Source organism: Brassica napus, chromosome C1, assembly GCF_020379485.1.
Source record: "Brassica napus cultivar Da-Ae chromosome C1, Da-Ae, whole genome shotgun sequence".
Lineage (NCBI taxonomy): Eukaryota > Viridiplantae > Streptophyta > Magnoliopsida > Brassicales > Brassicaceae > Brassica > Brassica napus.
Genome location: NC_063444.1, coordinates 21,537,842 through 21,562,811, shown reverse-complemented (window position 1 = coordinate 21,562,811; position 24,970 = coordinate 21,537,842). Strand labels below are relative to the sequence as shown.

Sequence of the window (24,970 nt, the reverse complement as noted above, 5' to 3'; positions counted from 1 at the left end):
AACCTCTAAGACAATTATCGGTTTTCCTAATCCACATGCGTACTGTGCTTTCCAAGCGGTCGGGCAATTTTTCTACTCTCAATGCATACAGTCAATGCTCCCGACCATCCTAGGAAAACCTCGTTTCTCTCCAATATCGAGGAGTCGTTGAAGATCCTCCGGTGTGGGTCGTCGTAGATACTTATCTCCGAATAACTGTATTATTCCGTCAGTGAAATTATGTAAACACGAAAGTGCAGTGGTCTCACCAAGTCGGAGATATTCGTCTACCGTGTCAGCCGCAGAACCATAAGCAAGCATACGAATTGCTGCCGTACATTTTTGTAGTGGAGAAAGACCAAACCTCCCCGTTGCATCTCTTCTTTGCTGAAAGAATGGAATGTACTCTGATAGGCCATGGACAATGCGCAAGAATAACTCCTTATTCATGCGGAAACGGCGTCTGAATAAATGTGGCGAGAATGTCGAATCTTCGCTGAAGTAGTCATTCCATAAGCGGTCGTGTCCTGCTTTACGGTTTCGTTCTATATAAGCACGTCTCCTTTGCTTACTGGTTTAGGCCTCGACTATGCTGTTGAATGTATCTTCGAAGATTTCGTCAAAAACTTCGTCGAATCTTTCTTCGAAATCATCGGATGAAGATGATGACATTTTAAGGTATCCTGCTTCAAAAAATAATAATAAGTTTTTTTAAAATTGTCTATAATAAAATTTAAGATTCCATTAATAATAATAAGTTTTTTAAAATTTCAGATTCCATTAATAATAATAAGTTTTTTAAAATTTCAGATTCCATTAATAATAATAAGTTTTTTAAAATTTCAAATTATGTTTAAGTTTTATTTTTTTTAATCTATAAGATAAGATTAAGTTTTATTTTTTTTAATCAATATGATAGAAGTCTTAAAATGTCTATGTATAAGTTTTACAAGTCTTGTATTAATCTTAGTTTTGAAAGCAGTACTTGTGAATGAGAAACTAGTCTAAGATTAATACATTACTATCATCATAGGAAGCATTTGCACATAAAGAAGTTGTCTTCAAAACCAAACTCTTAATAAGCATTTGAACATAAAGGAGTTACCTACGCTGAAGTAATCTTCTTCGATTACAACTTGTTGGATTACACTTCGAGTTTGTAGCAACAAGATTACAACAACATTTTACAACTTCGCCGAGGTAGTACTAAACGGAAACAAAAGGAAACAAGTTTGATAGAGAGGAAACACAGCAAAAGAGATAGCTAATATCCGGAAGCAAAGAGGGAATATTATACAACTACAACTCAAACAGAAGCACCCGTGACTCGGTTCACTTGAGGAAAAAAACAAAACACTTCGCAACAATGCACCCGTGACTTGGTTCACATGTCCTACTACTGGACCTGAAACAAGACAAAAGACAAGAGTTAGTAAAGAATAAAGGCAATGCGCACATGTAACAAATACATAGGACATGTAACTACTCAATGCACCTACATACGACATGTAACTACTCAATGCAACAGCAACGCACATTAATACCTTAATATCATCATAACATCTCAGACATGAGTTTGAGTTTAAGAGTTTCTTCCATCTCAGATAGTGGATCTTTTTTGGCAAGTAAACAATCTAGAATTTTCTGTTTATAGAGTTTTTCTTTGATTTCCATGATAGCCTGTAGCTGTGACATCTCTTCTTCTTTGCCACTCTTCTTCCTCTTACCAGCAGCTTTAGCAGCTTTCACACCAACTGGTCTACTTTCAGGTTCGGCAACTTCATCTTCTCTATCAACGTCCACCACTTGTTTGCGCTTGTCCTTCCCACCGTCTTTAACGATATAGGTGGAGCACCATTTCTGGTCATGCCTCAGCTCCCTCCACGCATGTTCGAGGCTGAACTTGTGCTCGTAAATGTTGAAGAATGAGTCGAGGGCAGCTTTCATCACATCATCATCATTCTGACCACTTCTCTGCCCCCTCGACGCCGCATCATAGCATCCTACGAACTTACAGACTTGCTCGTTAATCCTAGCCCACCTCTGCTTGCACGGACCAAGCTCTCTAGATATTGTCCCAACCAGTTGAGGGCTTGCGTTGTAGTAGTCAACAATCTTCTTCCAGAAACGTTCAACGTTCAACTGAAGATTGACTATGCAGTAGATTAACAAACCCAGTCCTTTTATTCATGTTTAGATGATGGTCTGTGATACTCTATTAGCAACACGGACCATTAAGTAAGCGATAGAAAGCAAACATTTACTTTCGGAGTAGTAGGCAGATAGAAAGCAAACTAGCATTTACCACCAATCAAATCAGACTAATAAGTTCTCTACTAGCTACACTTAAAGCTAACAAGTACGATTCTATCAAATCTAAGGAGTTAGGAAGCAATACTAGCATTAAACACTTCCTTCAGCATGACGACAAATGTTATTTTTTATTAAGAGAAATTATCTAACCTATATGTTTTTATTACTGAAACTAAAAGCAGTGAAAGTATCGTACCTGCCAAGTCATTCTCGAGTTCAGACACTGCGGTTTATCCTCAGAAGCTCTTCCTTGAAACACATAAGATTAAACAGTTAAAAGTTTTATTTTTTTCAAAGAAATTATCTAAACAAGGATTGAAACTTACCAGCCCATTACCATGACCGCTATAACCATGACCAGTAGACAAACTCCCTTTGCAAACCCATATTTAACCACTGATTTCTTCTTACTTAACACACCCACGATCTTCGAGCTAAACAGAAAACAAGATAAGCAACACCAAACCATACAGATACGTTTTGTATAAAGCAAACACATATATACCCGAGTAAAAGAAAACAAATCGACGTTGAAATCGATTGAAAACAAAATGGTGTTTCCAACCGTAAGAACAAACAAGAAGATCCCTAAATCGATTGAAACCGATAACGTATTGAAATCCTAACTACAAACCAAAAGATCCCCAAAGCAATTGAAAATCCTAACTACAAACCAAAAGATCCCCAAAGCAATTGAAAACCCGGAAGCATAGAGGGAGACGAGAACAACAAGGAACCTAATCTAATCCTTAAATCTACCACAGAAAAACGAAGCATCGAGCTACGATTCAAACAGAAAAACGAAGCATAGAGGGTGACGAGAACAACAAGGAACCTAATCTAATCCTTAAATCTATCACAGAAGAATACGATTTACCTTTGAAGATCACAGAAGAACACGATCTACGACGGATCGAAATCACCTTTTCGTCTCGAGCTCTAATTTTTTTTTCTCGCCTTCGGTCGCGAATGAATTTTTTTTTTCGCAAAACCAAACACAATAGCTCACCGAGTCTATCCTCCTCCGACACGTGCACTAAGGATCAAGTCCTTCATATTCTTATTTATGGACAGATCCGTTGTTATGTTAGCCAAAATATTATTATTATATTTCATTAATCATATGATTACCTCCTAAGGACTCTTCTTGAACCGCAGTTGCGGATGGTCTTAGGCTCAGAGAAAATCTAACCCACGTGCTTCACCCTCGTGTGTGTTTGTCAACCCCAGTGCGACCCCTACAATTCAAAATTCCTAATTATTTTGTAGGAGGATTGGGATATTTAAAAAGGTATAGTAATGCGTCGAGTAAGAACGAATCAACGAATGGTGAACGTACCATGTCCTTTTCTTTGTACCAATACAATAATGTACAATGAAGATCCATTTTGTTAGGTGTAGTTTGCAAAACAAGTTATGATTTTCAATATCATCTCGTTTTCATGTTAATACATAAATATAGTTGTTTTCGTCTACTAATATATAAATTATCAACGAATGCCTTACGGAAGATAAAAGAAAAAATTGCATGGTTTTACAAACACAGCAAAGATTAAGCAAAAAACAAAAAAAAAACAAAAAGCAATGATGTATAAATAATACCCACGCGTGCCACAAGATTTACATCTTTCAAAAACCATTTCAGAATAATAACTGACAGATGCTCTGCTCCGTAACACAAACACACACAACATGACACTATTCTTCCTCTATTCTCTCCTCTTCCTTCTCCTCCGTTTCTCCGCCGCATATCCTCTCCCGGCGACGGACTACTTCAACTCCTTCTTACCATCCGACGCCGTCGCTCTACTCTCCTTCAAATCCACCGCCGATCTCGACGACAAGCTTTTGTACTCCCTCACCGAGCCTTACGACTACTGTCAATGGCGCGGCGTAGAGTGCTCTCAAGATCGCGTCGTTAGACTCGTTCTAAAAGGCGTCGGCCTCCGTGGACGTTTCTCACCGGAGACTCTCAGTCGCCTTGACCAGCTCCGTGTTCTTAGCCTTGAAGATAACTCGCTCTCTGGTTCGATTCCTGATCTCTCTCCACTCGTCAACCTCAGAACCCTAACCCTAAGCAGAAACGGTTTCTCCGGCGCTCTCCCTCCGTTGCTTCTCTCCCTCCGTCGTTTGCTCGTGCTCGATCTCTCGTATAACAACTTCTCCGGCGAGATTCCGTCTGATATCAATGCTCTGACGCGACTCAGTTCTTTGAATCTTGAGTTTAACAGATTCAACGGCGAACTCCCGCCGCTGAATCAGTCCTACATGACGTCGTTTAACGTCTCCGGTAATAAACTCACCGGGAAGATTCCGGTGACGGCGACTCTGTTACGTTTCAACGTATCCTCGTTCTGGCCCAACGCTGGACTCTGCGGTGAGATCATCAACAGATCTTGCGGCTCACTTTCTCCGCCGTTTTTCGACTCGTCTAAACCGAACGCCACGTCATCATCATCTGCGTCGCAACCGCCTCAAACCGCTCAGAACGGTGAAGCAACGTTGCCGACTCTTCCCGGTTCATCAGTGAGTAAAAAGAGCAAAAATGGATGGTTAGTGCTCGGTTTCACCATTGGCCTCGCGTCGCTCGTAGTCCTCGGTCTCTGCCTCGTCGTGTGCTCGCTTGTTATCAAGAACCGGAGAGATGATGAAGACAACGACGTGACGATGTTTCAACCGAATCTAAAAGGAGATACTACGCAACCACCAACCGAATCTCTCACCGCACGAGCCGTTCCAGCCTCAAGTATCAAACCGCTGAAGCGTGAAGAGGAAGTCAAGATTCAAATCCAAGCGCCGCCGCAAAAGAGAGTCCCAAGAAGCGGAGATCTGATTTTCTGCGGCGACGTTAATGAAGGAGGAGAAGGCATGTATACGTTAGACCAGCTGATGCGAGCTTCGGCGGAGCTTCTGGGAAGAGGATCGGTAGGGACGACGTATAAGGCGGTGATGGTTAACCAGATGATCGTGACGGTGAAGAGATTTGCACCGTCCAAAACAGCGGTTACTTCGGATCTGGAGTTTGAGAATCACATGGAGAAAGTGGGTACGCTCAGGCACCCCAACCTTGTGCCAACAAAAGCTTATTTTCAGTCGAACGGAGAGAGACTTGTCATCTACGATTACCAACCCAACGGAAGTCTCTTCAACCTTATTCACGGTAACGTTTCGTTTCATCTTCTCTTTTATGTTTTTGTTAGGGTTTAAACTCTCTACTCACTTGACTCACCACCGAGTTTAGTTACCATTTTAAACTATACATTATGTTGGTCATAGTTGATAGTCAAACGGCCAAACAGACCTTACTTACAAATATCTCTTTGAACAAAAAGAAAATTACAAATATCTCAAATTAAATTTTAAATTAATTATTAAAATAATTTGTAGAAAATTTTGAAATAATTTTATTATTAATAAAAAAATTTCTGTCTTTTTATTCTTTTTTCAAAACTGAATTTTAACTGTAGGTAGAAGACAGAATCTCTGTGCTGTTTTCACGTGAGATTACAGTCAGTTTGTCAGGGAATTTGTGTGTATATCTAGGAGTTGTGTTCAGAGTGTCGTGTGCTGTCTCATATCACTCGTCTATGATTGGAAGCTTGTTGTACTGAATAAGCATATACTATATAATAAAAGTCTTTTTGATTTTTATCCCATGTAAATCTAGGTTCAAGAACATCAAAGGCAAAGCCATTACATTGGACATCATGTTTAAAGATAGCAGAAGATGTAGCTCAAGCACTACATTACATTCACCAATCATCTGCAAAATTCCATGGAAACCTCAAGTCCACAAACATCCTCCTCGGTCACGACTTCGAAGCTTGTCTCACGGATTACTGTCTAAGTGTCTTAATAGACTCATCTGTCCCTCCTAGTGATCCTGACATCGCTTCCTACAAAGCACCTGAGATCAGGAAATCGGCAAACAGTCCTACGTCCAAATGCGATGTTTACTCGTTCGGAGTCTTCCTCTTTGAGCTGTTGACGGGTAAACCGGCTTCAAGGCAACCGTTTATGGCGGAGAATAATATGTTGGATTGGGTAAGAGCAATGAGGCAAGAAGATAAGAAGTCCAAGGAAGAGAATGGGCTTGAGATGATGACTCAAACAGCTTGTCTTTGCCGTGTGACGTCGCCTGATAAAAGGCCGACGATGAGAGAAGTGATAAAGAAGATTCAAGATATAAAGGAGAGCGTTGTGATGACTGAAGAAAACGATAAATTCCAGTACTCGTAGTGTTTTCGATCATTAATGGTGTACGTGTACGTGAAAAGTGTATATGTTCTTTGATATGATTTGAAAACATCGTCTACGGTGTAACGTGTACCAAGGACATGTGTGATTATTACTTCTGTAAGAAGAATGTTCCGTCGTTGTAGACTGTAGTGGAAGGTGAAATTTTGTTTTTATTCAGAGCCAAAGCGAATGACGTGTATAGGTTGTTTGATATTTATCTGCGTACGTCGAAATTCGCTCTACCCCTGAGGTAATTAAGACGGCTTTAATATTTTGAAAACTCAAGTTAATATTAGATTTCAATGTCTCAAAATAATATTTTTTTTCTCCAAAATTATTATTGTTTGGAGATTCACCATTATTTTAGTGAAAAATATTCCCACCACGATGTTAATTTGCTTTAAATTATATTAAAACTGAAAATACATTCAATACAACGTTTTTTCATCTCTATTCAGCATACTAGAGCAACACCATCACCTAGAAATCTCACAAGAATTTCTTCGTAATACAACATTATTATATCTAATATAGTTTAACTGTAGAATTAAATTTTATTGTGTTTTAAAAGATTGGTTTGTAAAAGATTGCCAAGTGTAACTAAAATATCTAATAGATTGATGATTATATATAACATGATTTCTTAATTTGTAATTACAAAAATAACCTTAATAAATTAAAAATGTTACACATATATGCCATTATTAAGATTTTTATTTAATTTTCCTTTTTATTATATTCTAAATTTTATTTTATTTTTATATTTGTTTTATTAAATTTTATAATTATTAGTCAAAGAATGAATGGCCATTTATCACAAACCATATAGATAAAAAGAATATCTAAATATTTTTAAAATATAGAGTATGAATAATGTGGTTTAAAGACGTAAATTTCGCGCAATTGTTTTTTCCTTTTTGAAAGGAGAAAATTTCACCAAAGTTGTCATATATATATATATATATATATAAGTTCTCTTAGAAAAAAAATATTATTTATAAATACTCAATATTCGTTCATGATATTTAAATGGTTATTAATTACGTTAGCTAATGATTATTACTTTAAGTAATCAAACCAATCTAATTACCATTCTGTAATTGAGTCAACAATAAATTAAGAATATTGTTTAGAATAACCTTTAGTTTTCTAAATGAAAATTTCAAAATGACTTAAAAACTTATAACTAAAACAAAATATTAGTTAGTTTATTATTATTTAGTTCTTTTGTAAATTTTTAAATCCGTAAATTTCAAAAGATTATTAGTTATGTTCAATTATACAACTCCAAACCGAAGAACACACAGACAAATGAAACTGTATACATTTAAAAAATGTATTCAATATAGAAAACAAGATATTATGGTTTAGTTAGGGTGAATAAATACAAATCAGTATTCCTAGAAAATAACTAAATCAATCATATTTTTATACCCATATTTATATGTTAAGATAACAACATAAAAATATTTATAAATAATTTACTTATTTTCATAAATTTTTACTATACTGATATAAATTTATTATAATAAATACTAATTAATTATTATAAATTTTTATTTTGTAAATATTTATCCATGAAAACACGGAAAAAATACTTAGTATACTCATAAAAATAAAATAAAAAACAAAATTTAATAAATTAATTTTCATTATAGATAGTAAATTAGATCATTTATAATATTAATATAAAATTTGTATGTCATTTAAGAATTTAGATTTAAATATAAAAATTAACATTAATGTCGAAATTTGTGGAATATATAATTATATATTATCCCGCACAGTCACAAGGGGACTCACTCCTAGCACCATATATTTTAGATACAAACCAAGAAGAATATAATGTTTTGTAATATTTAACATATAAAATACATTCAAAAATTAGGAATATACAATTTATGTACACATAAAACTGTCCTGATAAAGATTTAGATGCTACCTTTCAAACAATCTATATGGACAAGTTCTAGATGCTACCTTTCAAAAAAAAAAAGTTTTTAGATGCTAGAATTTAAATGGCGAGTTTTAAAGGGAAAATATTTACATATCAAAACCGTATAGACAAGTTTTGACGGACAATGACTAAACATTACAACTTCTAGTACAGTTAGAAAAGTGGTACATTCACGAGACTTTCTAAAAGAAGGTACGATGATTAAGAAACCCAAACCACTTAAATCCTTACGATCTTAACTAGCATAGGATTTGCTGCCAACAGGGCCGGCCCCGAGATTTAGGGGGCTGTAGGCGGTTTTTTTAAAATTACAGCTAAAAATTTTTTTTGGTAAATTTGGGGGCCTAAAAAAAAATTTTTGGGGACTTTTTTCTATGTAATTTTTTCCAAAATTTTTGGGGGCCTAAGGCCAATGTTTCGTTAGGCTTTGCCCAGGACCGGCCCTGGCCGCCAATTGGTGTGTGTGTACGTGCTATTTAGACAGGCCGAATTTTACTTTACCTTCACAGCTTCACACACTAGAGAATAAAAAATGGCAGGAGTAGTAGTTTTTTTTTTGAACAACTGCAGGAGTAGTAGTTATGATATCTTCAAGCACCGTTCGACCTTTAACCACCACCCGGTCAGTTCTAACTAAGGTTCATCTTACTCCATTTGATCTCAGTCTTCTTCAACTCGACTATCCACAAAGAGGTCTTTTCTTTCCTAAACCTAATCCAGACTTCCATCTCATCTCTCGACTAAAGGCTTCTCTCTCTCTAGCCTTGGAGATATATTTCCCTTTCGCGGGTCGTCTTGCAAAAGTTGAGAACCTTGAGGACAACACGGTGTCGTTATTCGTAGACTGCGATGGCTCTCGAGCTAGGTTTCACTACGCCGAAGCTAAAACTATCTCCGTGAGTGACCTTCTTCAACCTGATGGTTCTGTTCCTGATTTCATAAAGCAGTTCTTTCCCGCTGACGATTTCAAGAACTGTGATGGAGTTACAGAGCCCTTGCTACAATCATTCCATAAATGTAGATGATCAACGATTTTTTTTCAAGAGAAAAGTCTTAAATTATTTAAATAGCTATGTCTCTATTTTTCTATTTGGTTAATGTTTTCAAACTGAATTTGTCTTCATCGAATCCATTATAAATGTATAACCCCCAAAACTCTATATAGTAAAGAAAAATATTTGAAAAAAAGACTAATTTTTGGTGATTTTTTTTTTCATTACAAATAGCGAACAAAAATTGAGGTATCAGCACACAATAAAAAAATTGGTCAAGGTATAAAGTTGAAATGGTAACATCCACAACTAGGCCTAGGCATTTTAACCTGGAACCGAAAATCCGAACCGGAACTGACCCAAAAATATCCGACCCGGAACCGAACCGAAAATTTACAAGTACCTTTTGGGTCTAAATTTTTGATCATAAAGTGCAACTTTGTCTCGTTCTTACTTTTGATAACTATATTCTTTAATATAACCCAATTAATCCTAATATTTATTTATTATATTAATTTAATTAAATTAATTAATTTATAATATTAAATATTTTAAAAACAGATAATAAATGAAATATAGCATTATATAATTGATATATGCATGATTGATAACACCAAACTAAACATAAAATACTTAATACAACATAAAGTACTACTTAATAATCTGGTAAATCACTTCCTGATCCATTAAGATCATTAAAATACTGCCCGAATGAACACTACAAGAAAACAGCAAGGATACTGAGGGAAAAAATCGTCGGAATTTCGTCGGAATATCGTTATTCCGACGACATACCGACGAAACAAGTCCTCGGAAATAATTCTTCGGAATTTCTTCTTTCCTCGGAAATCCCTCGGAATTTTCCGACGGAATTCCGAGGAAACAAATTTCCGAGGAAATTCCGAGGATCACTAGTTTGTCGGAAATCTCCTCGGAATATACCGAGGGAGAACTTCGTCGGGATATTTCCTCGGAAGTTCATCGATCGATGCGTTTTTGGACATATATACATCGATCGATCGGAATATACCGAGGGATATTCCGAGGAACATGTCCCTCGGTATATTACGAGGAACATGTCCCTCGGTATATTCCGAGGAACATGTCCCTTGGTATATTCCGAGGAACATGTCCCTCGGTATATTCCGAGGAACCGGTCCCTCGTTATATTCCGAGGAAAGGTGTCCCTCAGTATATTCCGAACGTTTTTTTATAAACAGATCGATCGATGGATTTATGTCCAAAAACGCATCGATCAATCGAGTAAAAAATATAATTAATTTCCTCGGAATGTAAAAAATATTAATTTTTTTAAAAAAATAAATTTTTTGAAATTTAAATTCGAAAATATAAAATTAAAATTAAAATTGATATCATATTAATTAATATTCAAAGTTTCACAAATAAAAATAAAACATTCTGAGTTTTTGGAAAAAAAAAAACTACGGGTCTGGCACGTCCGGGAACACCTCGTTCAGGTACATCCTCTGCATCATCTCCATCATTTGCTGATTCAGCCTCCTCTGTGCCTCATAGCCCACCTGTTGAGCCGCCATCTGGGTCTCTAACAAAGATATGCGATCATCATTGTCCTTCAACTGAGCCGTAAGTACTTCTGGATCAACAAAGGGCGGTGGTGCAGAAGAAGGAGGAACCGACCGGGTGCGACGACCCAAACCGACCAAACGTCCCTTCTTCTTTGGAACCGACTGAATAGAAAATAGTCAAATTTACAAATTTAAACCAAGAAATAAATGAATTGAAGTTTAAAAAAAAAAGAACTTACGGATTCAACGATTTCGTTGATTCGAAACCGGGACAAGTTGGTCGAAGCCGTCGAAGCGTCATCCTCGGTTTGGAGCTGAGACACTTCGTCTACCACCTGAGTTTGGACCAGGTCGACCACGTCCCTCACAAGACCGTCATCAATCTGGTCGGTCTTCTTGTTGGTATACGCCCTCCTCATTAGGACGAGATCATCAACCGGCTCACCATCATTTTCTTCCGCCTTGAAAAAAAACATAAATTAAAGAAACATTAGAAATTAGAAGAAATGCACAATAAATTAAAATTCTGAAACTCAAATAATTGAAGAAAAAGCGGTTGAACTTACCATGCGATCTCCGAGAGTGGCAATAGATTGAGCACCCAAGTTATGCTTGTAGATGCCCTTCCCTTTACGGTCGCTCCTGCGGTTGGTGGAGTTGGTGGAAGAAGTTTCTTTCGTCTCTTCCTTATCCCAATGCGCACACAACTCCTTCCAGACCGTGTCGTTCATCGACTTTGGGACCTTTTAATAAAAAACAAAAGAAAATAGTTTAATAAATTAAAAAATAGTTTAATAAATTAAAAAATTGTTTAATAAATTAAATCGAACCTTATTGATTTCCCACTTCTTCTTCCACTCGTGGATCTGCTTCCCATAGTTGTTCATAACTTTATGGACGAAGTGGTGATAGATAAAGAGCGTCTCATCGGAATTCCAGTTGAACTCTTGCTGAAAAAAAAACACAATTAGTAGAAAATTTATATTAAAGATTAAAAATATAAGTAAAAAATTAGAATACTTACCGCAAACTGACGAAACCACATAACCTGCTTGTCGGTAGGGAAGTGAGTGAAAGTCGGATGTCCCCTGTCGGGGGCCGAGTACATCATACGGTTGATCCATGCGCTGATCCCGTTCCCGGATCGGTTGAACCTAATAAAAAGAACAAACGGTTAATAATGAATCCAAATTTAAAGAAAAAAAAATGTTTAATTACCATGTTTGACCCCGTCCATGTGGATACGGAGTGAGATACGGAAATTGGTCACAACCGGGCTGTTGAACCAACTCCGCAACACTCATCACTCCCGGAGGACCCGGAGGAACATTAGCGGATGCAGCAGCGGGAGCGAGAGGAGCAGGAGCGGGTGCAGCAGAGGGAGATGTATGGTTGGAGCTGTGGGGCGAAGGGGAATCCATGGTTGGAATCCCGAGACTGGCTCCCCGTACCACCACGACCACGACGCTGTCGAGGCCGGGTCTGATCATCATGAGACCTGTAAATTAAAAAAATATATTTAATAAATACAAAAATATATAAATTAATTTTTTTTTAAAAAAAATCCCAAATAATTTAATCATAAAAAAAGATTTATATATATTAAAAATATTTAATAAATATATAAAAATAGTTCTAATAAACAAAAAATAGTTTTAATTAATAAAAAATAGTTTAATAATTACAAAAAATAGTTTTAATAATATATATATATATATATATTAAAAATATTTTTAAATCCCAAATAATAGTTTTTAATCACAAAAAAAGTTTTATAGATATTTAAAATGTTTTGTAAAATTCAAAAAATCGAATTTATATACAAAAAAGATTTTGTAAAATCCAAAAAATCGAATTTATATAGAAAAATCGTTTTGTAAAATACAAAAATCGATTTTATATACAAAAATCGATTTTATAAATACAAAAAAAATAAAAAAATTATAAAAAAATTCTAAATCAATTCAACAAAACAAATTATTCAACCAAATCACAATTCTAAACCTATTATACAACCAAATCACAATCCTAACCAATCACCCTAACAAAAATCTATCAAAACTACACAAAAACCTAACAAATAAAACCTAAGAGAGTGGGATAGGGTCCTTACATGATTTGTGTAAGAGAAGGGGGAGATCGCCGGAGATATCGTCGGATTTCAGGGGGAAATCGCAGGAGAGAAGAGAGGAGTCGCGCAGAGGAAGAAGAGAGAAACGGGGAAGAAGAAGGGGCTCGTGGTTATAAAACCTAGGGTCCGACGGACATTATCCGTCGGAATTCCGTCGGAATTCTAATTTCAATTTTCGCGAAATATTTGCCCGGTAAAATGAAAATATTCCGAGGAAATTCCGACGGATAGTAAAATATCCGGACAAAATCTCGGGAGCCTTTTTTGCCCGGAAAAAATCTCGGGAGCCTTTTTTGAACTTCTGGGAAACGATTGGCACAGGGGTTTATAGATCTTCTCAGGCAAAGGAGTCACTTATCCGGAGCCCAGTAGTGAGATATGCCACACGCCTCATTGGCTCATTGCTATACGGGACAACCACAGCCGCATCTGTCACGCAATGGGAGTTGTGCCTCCTGTACCAAGGTGTGAGGCATTTGCTACCGGCATTTGGAAACTCTGCATTCCCACCTGCTACTGCCTTCAACATGGGAGCGGTGCTGGCCGCAAACTTAGCAGGATACAAGGGGAAAGTAACCAAATCCAAGAGCAATGCATGTGGATTTGGTGAAGTGATTACTCGGATCCTTACACATGTGGGTGTAGACTGCGAGAACCATCAGGTAGCACTGGACAGATCGAACAACATTGCTTGGAACTACCTGGATGTCATTTCTCTAGTAAGTAAGGAGTTCATAGCTGGTCCCCACTCGAGGATCGATTGGGATGGTCCTTACGTCTACGTATTCCAGGACCGAGCGAAGAAAACACTCTACTGCCACCTGCCTCAGATCGGCCTGACTGCTCTACTTTCAGAGGCTGCAGTTGAGTTCCTACCCCCTGCTACCGCACTAGTAGACAAGCCATCCTTCTTCACGCCAAAATGTCAGACCAAAGGCAAGGCCGTGGTTGATGAAGAAGGAGAAGATGAGGCTGCACAAGCCATTCCAGATGATTCACAACCCCATCAGCTACTCCCATCAGACTCCAGCCAGTACAAGCTGCAAGAGCTTCCACCGAACGCCACTTCGCGCCAGCAACAACATTGGAGAGATCAGAGCATAAAGACAAACAACGACATGCTACACAAGATCTGGGCTGCCATTTCACGTATCAGGCCGTGTCGTTGCCAAAAGGATGATGTAGTTCATCGGGACAACTCTCCATCCAGCTCTGGTTCGGGTTCGAGTGGTACACACAGGGTAAGAAAGAGGTCCAAGAGACCCAAAGATGCAGGAACATCTGGAGCAGGAGACGAGGAGTAGGAGCTATCACCGGCCAGTATTGCCATTTGATTTCCAACCGCGCTATTTTATTTTCTTTTCTATTCTAACGTTTTATGGTCTTATTTTCTGTTAATTTTGAACTTATTTTTTCTTAATTAAGAGTTCGTATTTCTTTTACATGGTTTCTTCGTTTTATTTGGTTGTGTTTTGAGTAGTTTTTAATTCGTATTCAGCTTTGCCTTGCTAGATAAACCAAATAACTAATATCCGAGGAAAGAGGTTATATAAAGTGTTCCTCGGAATTTCCTCGGTATTTCTTAAAAAAAAAAAAAATCAATGGTAGTCTGTTTCCGAGTCATCATCACCAGATGAATCTGAATCTGGATCTTGGTGAAACTCTCCAATCACTGGTTCATCCTCTACGTGAACGACGGCTTCCTCTCCAAAGTCGGTTAAATCGACTACAAGGCCAACTCCAGCTAAATCTTCTGCTGCACTTAAGTTGCCGGATGTGCTTGGTTGTAGTGGGTCTTCCAGCTCAGAACTTCCCTGAACTCGGCCTCTCGGGTTGAGTCTTGTAACAGTAACCCATGGATCATCTCTGTTCCTTACCCAGGGGTACTTGATATAACAAACCTGTAACATTTAGAAAAATTATAAATTAATACACATGATGATGAATCATTCTGAATAATTAACATTTAATTACCTGATCGGCCTGAGAAGCAAGAATGAAATGATCATAATATTGCAGCTTTCGCCTCGAATTTACTGTTGTAACACCAAATGCATCTGTTCTCACACCTCGATCTGGAGTGCTGTCGTGCCAATCACAATAGAAAATAGTACAGCGCAATCCAACCATGCCCAAATACTTGATTTCCAAAATCTCATGTATGTGTCCGTAGTATACATCATCTCCTGATGCAGAACAAACGCCAGCATCATAAGTCGTACTCGAACGTCTCCTCTTCCGAGTTGTGAATGCATATCCTCGAGTACAAAATCTCGGATATGACTTCACAACAAAGTTTGGTCCAACAACCATCTCACGTATCCAATCATCAAATGTTTCACCTCTGGCCAAACCAGCAGACACCTATTAATAGCACATATATATATGTTATATCAATAAATGTGAATTAGTATAAATATGTGATAAAATATATTTTAATTTGTTTAAAGCACTCACATAAGTAAACATCCATCCAGTAAATTCTCTCTGCTTCATTTCTTCTAGTTCGTCCTCTGTGGCGTATCTATACTCGAACCGCTTTTCTGCCATGAAAATCCTGTATATGATGACAATAATGTAATTAATTAAGATTTAAATTTCAACTTGTTAAAATAAAAATTTGTAAGCTCATTTATTTACCTCTCATATTGAAGAACATCTTCGCAGTTGGTGAGCAAATATGTTTGCAAATGACTGCGCTTCTGCTCAGTAAGTCGACGGTCCTTTGGTTTTCCGCTAAGTCGTCCAACGTCTGTGAAAATGTCTGGAACCGTAACATGATATGTTGCCCATTCGCCTCTATCATCATGCCGAGCAGGTCTTCTGTTTTTGGTCTGAACTTCTGCTGGAAAGTAGTACTCGGCAAAGTTTGAAGTTTCTTCATTGATCATCTGTGCGACTATAGAACCTTCCATCCTACTTAAAATTTTCACCATCTTCTTCAAATGGAACATATACCGCTCATACAGAGACATCCATCTATACTGCACAGGACCACCAAGTTCCAATTCTCTTGCCAGGTGAATAACAAGATGCTCCATAACATCAAAAAATGAGGGAGGAAATATCTTCTCAAGGTTGCACTGAATCACGGCTATGTTAGTCTTCAAATTTTCAATACCTTCAAGAGTCACTGATCTCGTGCATAAATCGCGGAAGAAACCACTTATCCCTGCAATTGCTTCATGAACATTTCGTGCTAATAGTTCCTTGAAGGCGAACGGAAGGAGGCGCTGCATCATTACATGGCAATCGTGGCTTTTCAAGCCAGTAAACTTTCCTTCCTTTCTGTCGATACAGTTACGCAAATTTGATGCGTAACCGTCTGGAAATTCCACATCGTTTGAAATCCAATCAAAGAACGTATCTTTTCCCTCTGTATCAAGTCGGTATATGGGAAAAGGAGCCCTACCATTCTCATCAACATGAAGTTCTGAACGAGCACATATATCGACTAAATCCAGTCTTGACTTCAAATTATCCTTTTTTTACCTTGAACATTAAGGATCGTGTTCATGAGATTGTCAAAAAAGTTCTTCTCAATATGCATGACATCTAAATTATGCCTTAGCAGATGATCCTCCCAGTATGGCAGATCCCAGAAAATACTTTTTTTGTGCCAGTTATGTAGTTCTCCAACAGCATCTACCGGAAAACGCTCATGTCCACCGACGTCTGGCGTCCTTTCTGCACCAAAATCTCTTAGTTGTATCTTCAAATCTTTCCCACAAATTTCCGGAGGTGGACTGTCAAACACCCTCTTGTTCTTCGTAAACAAATTCCTACTCCTACTCCTACGATATGGATGATCAGGTGGTAGGAATCTCCTGTGACAGTCAAACCAACACGTTTTCCTTCTGTGTTTTTGTTGGAAAGCATCAGTGTTATCTTGACAATATGGACATGATAGCCTTCCATGCGTTGTCCATCCAGACAACATACCATATGCTGGAAAATCACTTATTGTCCACATTAGTACTGCCCGCATTTGAAAGTTTTCTTTACACGAAACATCGTATGTTTCAGCACCTTGAGCCCATAGTTGTTGCAACTCATATATTAGTGGCTGAAGAAACACATCAAGTGATCTCTTAGGATGCTCTGGTCCGGGAACGAGAATCGAGAGAAACAAAAACTCTCGTCGCAAGCACAAGTTTGGGGGTAGGTTGTATGGTGTAAGAATGACGGGCCATAGAGAATACTGTCTTCCACTCTTGCCAAACGGACTGAAACCATCAGTACATAATCCAAGGTAGACATTTCTTCTCTCATACGCAAAGTCGGGATACTTTGATTGGAAATGCTTCCACGCTTTTGCATCTGAAGGATGTCTGATCTCACCATCTGTTGAGTGCTCCGCATGCCATCTCATTGGTTGCGCTGTGCGTTCAGACAGATACAACCTCTGCAACCTTTCCGTCAAAGGTAAATACCACATCCTTTTATATGGCACTGGAACTCTTCCACTCGTATCTTTATAACGAGGCTTTCCACAAAATTTGCATGTAACCCGCTGTTCATCCGTCCTCCAATAAATCATGCAGTTGTCGCTGCATACATCTATTACCTGATACGATAAACCAAGACCAGCTACGAGTTTCTGAACCTCGTAGTATGAACCAGGAGCTACATTATCCTCGGGTAGAATACCTTTTACAAAATCAGCAATCGCATCCACACAGTCTTCAGCCAAATTATAATATGTTTTAATGCCCATCAATCTTGTAGCAGATGATAAAGCTGAATGACCATCTCTGCAACCTTCGTACAATGGTTGCTTTCCAGCATCCAACATATCATAAAATCTCCTAGCTTTTGCATTGGGTAAATCTTCCCCTCTAAAATGATCATTTACCATTTGCTCAATACCTACACCATAATCTACATCCGTTCTAATTGGTTCTTCTAATCTAACCGCTGGCTGAGGTTCGCTAGTACTACCATGTTCATAATCAGTTTCCCCATGATGATACCAAATTTTGTAACTTCGTGTAAACCCACTCAAATATAGATGAGTTCAAACATCCCACTCTTTAATAACCTTTCTATTTTTACAATTAGAGCAAGGACATCTTAACATACCTGTTTTTGCTTCCGGTTGTCGGTGAACTAACCCCATGAATTCGGTTATACCTCGTTGGTATTCTTCCGTAAGCAATCTCGTGTTCGGATCCAAATGAGGTCGATCGATCCAAGAACGAAAATAATTTGAAGAAGACATATTTTTTATGAATCAAATTCGTGTGTAAATAGAGTAAGAGGGAGGATGAAGATATGGAGTGAATGAAGAGGAAGAGGAGTGCTTGTATTTATAGTTTAAATCCTGCCGACAGACCGAGGAAATTCCGACGGAATTCCGACGGAAAAGGCTAGTTCGTCGGAATTTCCTCGGAATTTTGTAAAATCCCCTAGCGGCTCTCCAACGTCTATAATATTTCCTCGGAATTCATCGGTTTTTTCCGAGAAACACATTTTTCCTCGGAATTTCCTTGGAATATTCCGACGGATTGATATTTCCTCGGAATTCCGTCGGTATATTCCGAGGAAATTCCGAGGAAACCCAATTTTGTGTTTCCTCGGAATTTCCTCGGGATATTCCAAGGATTTCATTTTCCGTCGGAATGTCCGTTAGAATACCGCTGTTTTCTTGTAGTGGAAGTTGATGTTTAAGGAGATTGTTGAGCTTGTTGTTCTTCACTCATCTCCAATAAAATCTGATTTTGTTCGGATTAAATGTATGTACAAACTTTAGGATCTAGTATTGTTGTTCTTTATTTATGCTATGTGTAAAATTGTATTATATGATAATTTTGAATATAACAATTGTGTTGGATTATTGTTAAAACAAAATAGTTGAGTAAAATTAGTAAATATGAAAAGGTATAAAGTGTTATTAATAACTAATGATAAAGTCGAGATAGGATATACTTTGAATATTCCTTTCACAAGAAAGAAATGAAACAAACAATTGGAGAAGATGTTGCTTCATTTTGAAGAAAATGAACTTTTGAATTAAAAAATGAACCCAACGATTGGAGATTCCCTTACGACTTCTTGGTTTGACTCTAACAAAGGTGGAAATTGGTATTGTCTCGGCTACTTCATTCTTGTATAATCCTTGGTCTCCGTTGAGGAATCTAATTGACTTGACTGGCCCTCGCGGCATCATTGATTTGTGTATTCAGATTAACGCAACTGTGGAGATGGCAATACAAACTTATCAGAGACGTCTACACAGAGTCGATATACTAGTTCAGATAGAGAAAGAAATTCTCAGCCTGCGGTCTAGAGGCCTCTCTCTGGTGGGCGGTGAAAGAATGTGGAAAACAGTGGTCGATGGGTTTAAGGTCAGTTTCTCGAGGCATACATGGATCATTAGCGACATCACTCTCTTCTAGTACCATGGTACAAAGGGATATGGTTTTATGGAATGACCCCAAAGCACGCCTTTAGCCCTTTGTAGCATGGATTACAATGCATGATTGTCTCTCTACAGGGGATATTACTTTGAAATGGAATCCGCAAGCTGATAATCAGTGTTTATTGTGTAAGACTGCAATGGAATCGAGAGATCATCTATATTTTATTTGTACTTATACGGAACCTGTTTGGAAGGGACTATTGGGTACACTATTGGGTACACTATTGGGTATTCGTTAGTCTAATCAATGGATTTAGATTCAAATGATTCTAGTCAATGGTACTCGAGATGCAACAACATTTTTTCTGGTTCGGTATGCTTTCCAGTCAGCGGTGTAATCGGTTTGGCAGCAGAGGAATGCACGCCAAGTGGGAGATCGGGAGCTGTCTTCCCGCAGTTGCTTCAATACATGGATAAACATATAAGGAATCATATATATTTTCTAAAAGGAAAGAGAAACAAAGGGCTAGAAAGAGCGATGCAAGGGTGGTTTTGTGAAAATGAAGCAATAAGATATGAAGATGAAGCAATACGAAACAAGAGGGAATCAGGCGAGTTTAAATGGAGCAAGAACTTAGTTACCTTGTGTTCCAAGTCTGTCTGTACAACCTAAGACCTAGAGTGAAGTGCAAGGCAAAGGAAGGGAGCTGAATCTCGCTATGGATGATCAGAAGAAGATGCCTTGTGCTGTCTGTAACAATAGGAACGTTGGAGGATCAGATCACATGGCTTGGTTAAGGTTTCAAGTCAATGAGAGACGTTGAAGACTTGTCACTATCTGGGACCAGTCTGCACCAACCAGCCTTGTCTTGTTCTCACCTTTGTTTATTAATTGTCTAGGATCCTACTAGTTTATTATTTCCCTTCTGTCAACATGTACTTGTATTCCCTATATATGGGATGTTCCCATAAACAAATCAATCAAGGAAACACTTTCCTCCTTCACTCTCTCTCATTTCCGCATCTCTCTCTCTCCATCTCTCATGTTCGTCATCTAGTTACTTAATCCTCTCAACTATACTCTGATAAATCACTAAATCTCACATGGTATCAGAGCAATAAGCTCTTGAAACCTATTTACTTCCACAAATCTCTTTTCTACTCTGTTTAATTCTAACCAATCCCTCTTCTTTTTACACCATTCTTTGTCTTTTTCCACTGTTCTTGATGCATTCAGGGGAAAACACAAAAATGGTTGTGCTTCCTGTTACTCTTAAGGGAGCTAACTAATGAAACCCTTGTAGATTTCAATCCCTTTTTGAAAGATCTGAGGGTGATTTGATCGATCCTTTTGTAGGTTAACTCTTGAGATGGTCGGTGATTCCTTGATGATCACGGATCGATGATGGATGGGTTTGTAATAGAGATGCTTTCCGTTGATAGATCTTGATTGATGGTGAATGATATGATGGATAGAGATCGAGATGAAGATGGTTTTCAGTGTGAGATCGATTGAGAGATCAAACACTTGTATTGATGTGCCAAAGATCATGAGTATCACGCCCACAAACAATGATCAGAGGCAAAGAGCCTTGCAGAGAATCAACTCCTAGGCAAACAATGTCCAGAAACTGAACAAAAGATTCACAAGAACAAAAAGAAGTTTTTTTTTATTGAAAAGTGAATGAAAAGCCTTAAAGAAATCGTCAAAGGTATAAGTAGAAGACAAGTCTTTACACCCTAAAGACTTGTGAAAACTTGCAACAAATAATTGTGTAAAAAGATAGGAAAACTAGGCGGCCTTGGAGGCTGAATAATTAAACATCTGATTGACTTGGTTTTCAATCGAAATTGGCTCTGGTTTGGAGTAAACCAATGTCGAAATTACCTTCTTTAGATTCCTGGTTTGTGATTTTGTAACTGGGCCTTTGGGAAAGAAGAATGGGTCTTGAATCTGTTCAGAATGGTTTGAAGAAGAAACTATCTCGGTTGGTCGATCCAAAGTATGTTTGGGCCTGGCTGCTCCATCATCCTTCTTACTTCCGTCCAACTCCTCTAGCTCATCCTCTAGCTCATCCTCTGGTTCAGTATCATCCATCTCATCCAAGTCAGCTACTGGTTCAGTCTCAAGTATGGTTGCATCATCTCCTCCTCCTTTAAAAGGATTTGACCTCAAATCCAAATGATCTGCATGAAATGGGATCAAGTCAGCAACATTGAAAGTAGAACTGATTGGGTACCTTGAAGATCAATCTTGTAAGCATTGTTGTTAATCCTTTCCAAGACTTTGAAGGGTCCATCTGATCTTGGTAACAACTTAGACTTTCTTTCCTCAGGAAATTTTTCTTTTCTCATATGTATTGTCACCAAGTCTCCTGGTTCAAGTATCAACTTACGCCTGCCCTTGTTTGCATGTTTAGCATACTCTTTAGTCCTTTCCTCAATATTCTTCTTAACCTGCTCATGTAAAGACACAACAAACTCGGCCTTGGCCTTACCATCAAGGTTAATCTGCTCAGGAAAAGGTAAAGGTAACAAATCAAGAGGATTAAAACCATAAACTATCTGAAAAGGTGAGAACTTAGTAGCACGGTGCACAGAGTGATTATAAGCAAATTCCACATGAGGTAGGCAATCTTCCCAAGTTTTAATGTTTTTCTTAATCACAGCACGCAAAAGAGTTGCTAAAGTCCTATTAACTACTTCAGTTTGCCCATCAGTTTGTGGGTGACAAGTAGTAGAAAACATCAGCTTAGTTCCTAGTTTAGACCAAAGAGTTTTTCCAGAAATGACTCAAAAACTTGGTATCTCTATCTGAAACAATAGTTCTAGGCATGCCATGAAGCCTAACCACATCTTTAAAGAACAATTCAGCAATGAGGGGAGCATTATCAGTTTTATGGCAAGCAATGAAGTGAGCCATTTTAGAAAATCTGTCTACTACAACAAAAATCGAATCTCTTCCCCTCTTAGTCCTAGGCAGTCCTAGCACAAAGTCCATAGAAATATCAATCCAAGGTGCAATAGGAATAGGTAATGGAGTGTACAAACCTTGGGGACGCGCCTTAGCTTTGGCCTGGGTACAAGTAACACAGCGGCTACATACTCTTTCGACATCTCTCTTCATGTTTGGCCAGTAGAAGTGTTCCTTTAGAATTGCATAAGTCTTGGCCACACCAAAATGCCCCATCAGTCCTCCTCCATGAGATTCCCTGACATAAAGCTCTCTCAAAGAACAGTTAGGCAAGCACAATCGATTTTCAAAGAATAAAAACCCATCAGCTTGATAAAACTTGCCACTAGCATGCTTCTCACTATTTTTAAAACGTTCTTAAAAATCAGGATCATCAGCATAGTAAGATTTCACTTGTTCAAAGCCTAGCAACTTAGTTTTCATGGAAGTAAGCAAGGTATACCTTCTTGAAAGTGCATCAGCAACAATATTTTATTTGCCTTGCTTGTAGTGGATAACATATGGAAAAGTCTCAAGAAACTCTACCCACTTAGCGTGCCTCTTGTTCAGTTTGTGCTGTCCCTTTAGGTGCTTTAGTGACTCATGATCAGTGTGAATCACAAACTCTTTTGGCCAGAGATAGTGTTGCCAAGTTTCTAGGGCTTTGATCAAAGCATAGAGATCTTTGTCGTAAGTAGGATAATTCAGCATGACTCCTCCAAGTTTCTCACTAAAGTAGGCGATTGGTCTCTTCTCCTGCATCAACACTGCCCCAATTCCTACACCAGAAGCATCACACTCAATTTCAAAAGTTTTAGAAAAATCAGGAAGTGAAAGTAAGGGTGCTTCAGTCAACTTCCCTTTCAAGTTCTGGAAAGCTTCTTCTTGTGCTTTCTCCCACTTGAATCCCACATTCTTGTTGATAACTTCAGTGAGAGGTGCTGCAATGGTGCTGAAGTTCTTGACAAATCTCCTATAAAACCCAGTCAGTCCATGAAAGCTCCGGACCTCACTCACACTCTTAGGACTTTGCGAATCTCGAATTGCTTTTATCTTCTCCTCATCCACCTTGATGCCTTGAGCTGTAACAACAAAGCCTAAAAACACAAGGTGATCTGCTCCAAAAGTACACTTTTAAAAATTAGCAAAGAGAGATTCCTTTCTAAGCACTTCTACAACAGATTTCAAATGCTCTACATGATCTGTCAAACTCTTGCTATAGATCAGGATATCATCAAAATATACTACCACAAAGTGACTTATGAAAGCTCTCAAAACATGATTCATCAGTCTCATAAAGGTACTAGGTGCATTGGTTAATCCAAAGGGCATAACCAGCCACTCATACAAGCCATGTTTTGTTTTAAAAGCAGTCTTCCACTCATCACCTTCTTTCATCCTAATCTGATGATATCCACTCTTCAAATCTATCTTAGAAAATATGCAAGAACCATGCAATTCATCAAGCATATCATCAAGTCTAGGGATAGGATGTCTGTACTTTATAGTGATATTGTTGATGGCCCTACAATCAACACACATGCGCCAGCTTCCATCCTTCTTAGGAACCAAGAGCACATGTACAGCACAAGGACTCATGCTTTCTCTGATATGTCCCTTCTCCATTAGTTCATCAACCTGTCTTTGAAGCTCCTTGGTCTCATCTGGATTGGTTCTATAGGCTGGTCGGTTAGGAAGAGAGGCGCCTGGTACAAGATCTATATGGTGCTCAATCCCACATAAAGGAGGTAGACCTGCGGGACTCTCTTCTGGAAAAACATCACCATATTCCTGCAAGATAAACTCAAAACCACTCGGTAGCTCCGGTGCAATGTTAAAGGAAGTTAGTAAAGCACCTTTAAAAATAAACAAGAGTAAAGGTTGCTGGAGATACATGGCTTTCTTAATCTCATTGTTTTTGGCTAGAAAATGAGCACCTTTCGTTTGTGTTTCCGATGAACTCTCCTTGGTTTCTTGCCATCTCAGTCTGAGTTGAAGTTGATCCTCATGTACTTCTTGAGGAGACAAAGGTGCAAGCACAATCTTCTTATCTCTGTGAATGAAGGAATGGCGGTTGGTGACTCCATCATGAACGGCTCTTTTATCATACTGCCAAGGTCTCCCTAACAGAATGTGACTGGAATCCATGGGTAGAACATCACATACAATCTCATCTTGGTATCTCCCAATGGTTATAGGAACCATCACTTGCTCAGTGACCTTCAGCTCGCCTTTCTCACTCAACCACTGAAGTAGATATGGCCTAGGATGTTTTCCAGTCTTCAACCCAAGCTTTTCTACAAGAGATTCACTTGCAACATTGGTACAGCTCCCCCCATCAATAACCAAACTACAAACCTTATCATAAACTGTGCAGCGAGTATGGAAGAGGTTCTCTCTTTGATCAGTGTCTTCCGGTTTGGTTTGAACTTGAAGAGATCTTCTTGTAACCAGAAGCTGTCCACGGACTGGGTAGTCTATCTGTTCTTCCTCAGAAA

General features: G+C 38.3%; 2 protein-coding genes across 2 annotated transcripts; one reads left to right on the top strand and one right to left on the bottom strand.

Annotated features, from left to right (window-relative positions):
• Positions 1-1,533: 1,533 nt before the first annotated feature.
• On the bottom strand, positions 1,534-2,679 carry LOC106408748 (glutathione S-transferase T3-like). Its single transcript, XM_013849458.1, has 3 exons — positions 2,676-2,679; positions 2,489-2,541; positions 1,534-2,121 (listed from the first exon to the last, which is right to left on the bottom strand). The coding sequence occupies exons 1-3, from the start codon at positions 2,677-2,679 to the stop codon at positions 1,534-1,536; spliced, it is 645 nt and encodes a 214-aa protein (XP_013704912.1).
• Positions 2,680-3,807: 1,128 nt separating this feature from the next.
• Positions 3,808-6,708, top strand: LOC106410268 (probable inactive receptor kinase At5g67200). Its single transcript, XM_013850762.3, has 2 exons — positions 3,808-5,452; positions 5,960-6,708. The coding sequence occupies exons 1-2, from the start codon at positions 3,985-3,987 to the stop codon at positions 6,529-6,531; spliced, it is 2,040 nt and encodes a 679-aa protein (XP_013706216.1). The 5' UTR covers positions 3,808-3,984; the 3' UTR covers positions 6,532-6,708.
• The last annotated feature ends 18,262 nt before the right edge of the window (positions 6,709-24,970 follow it).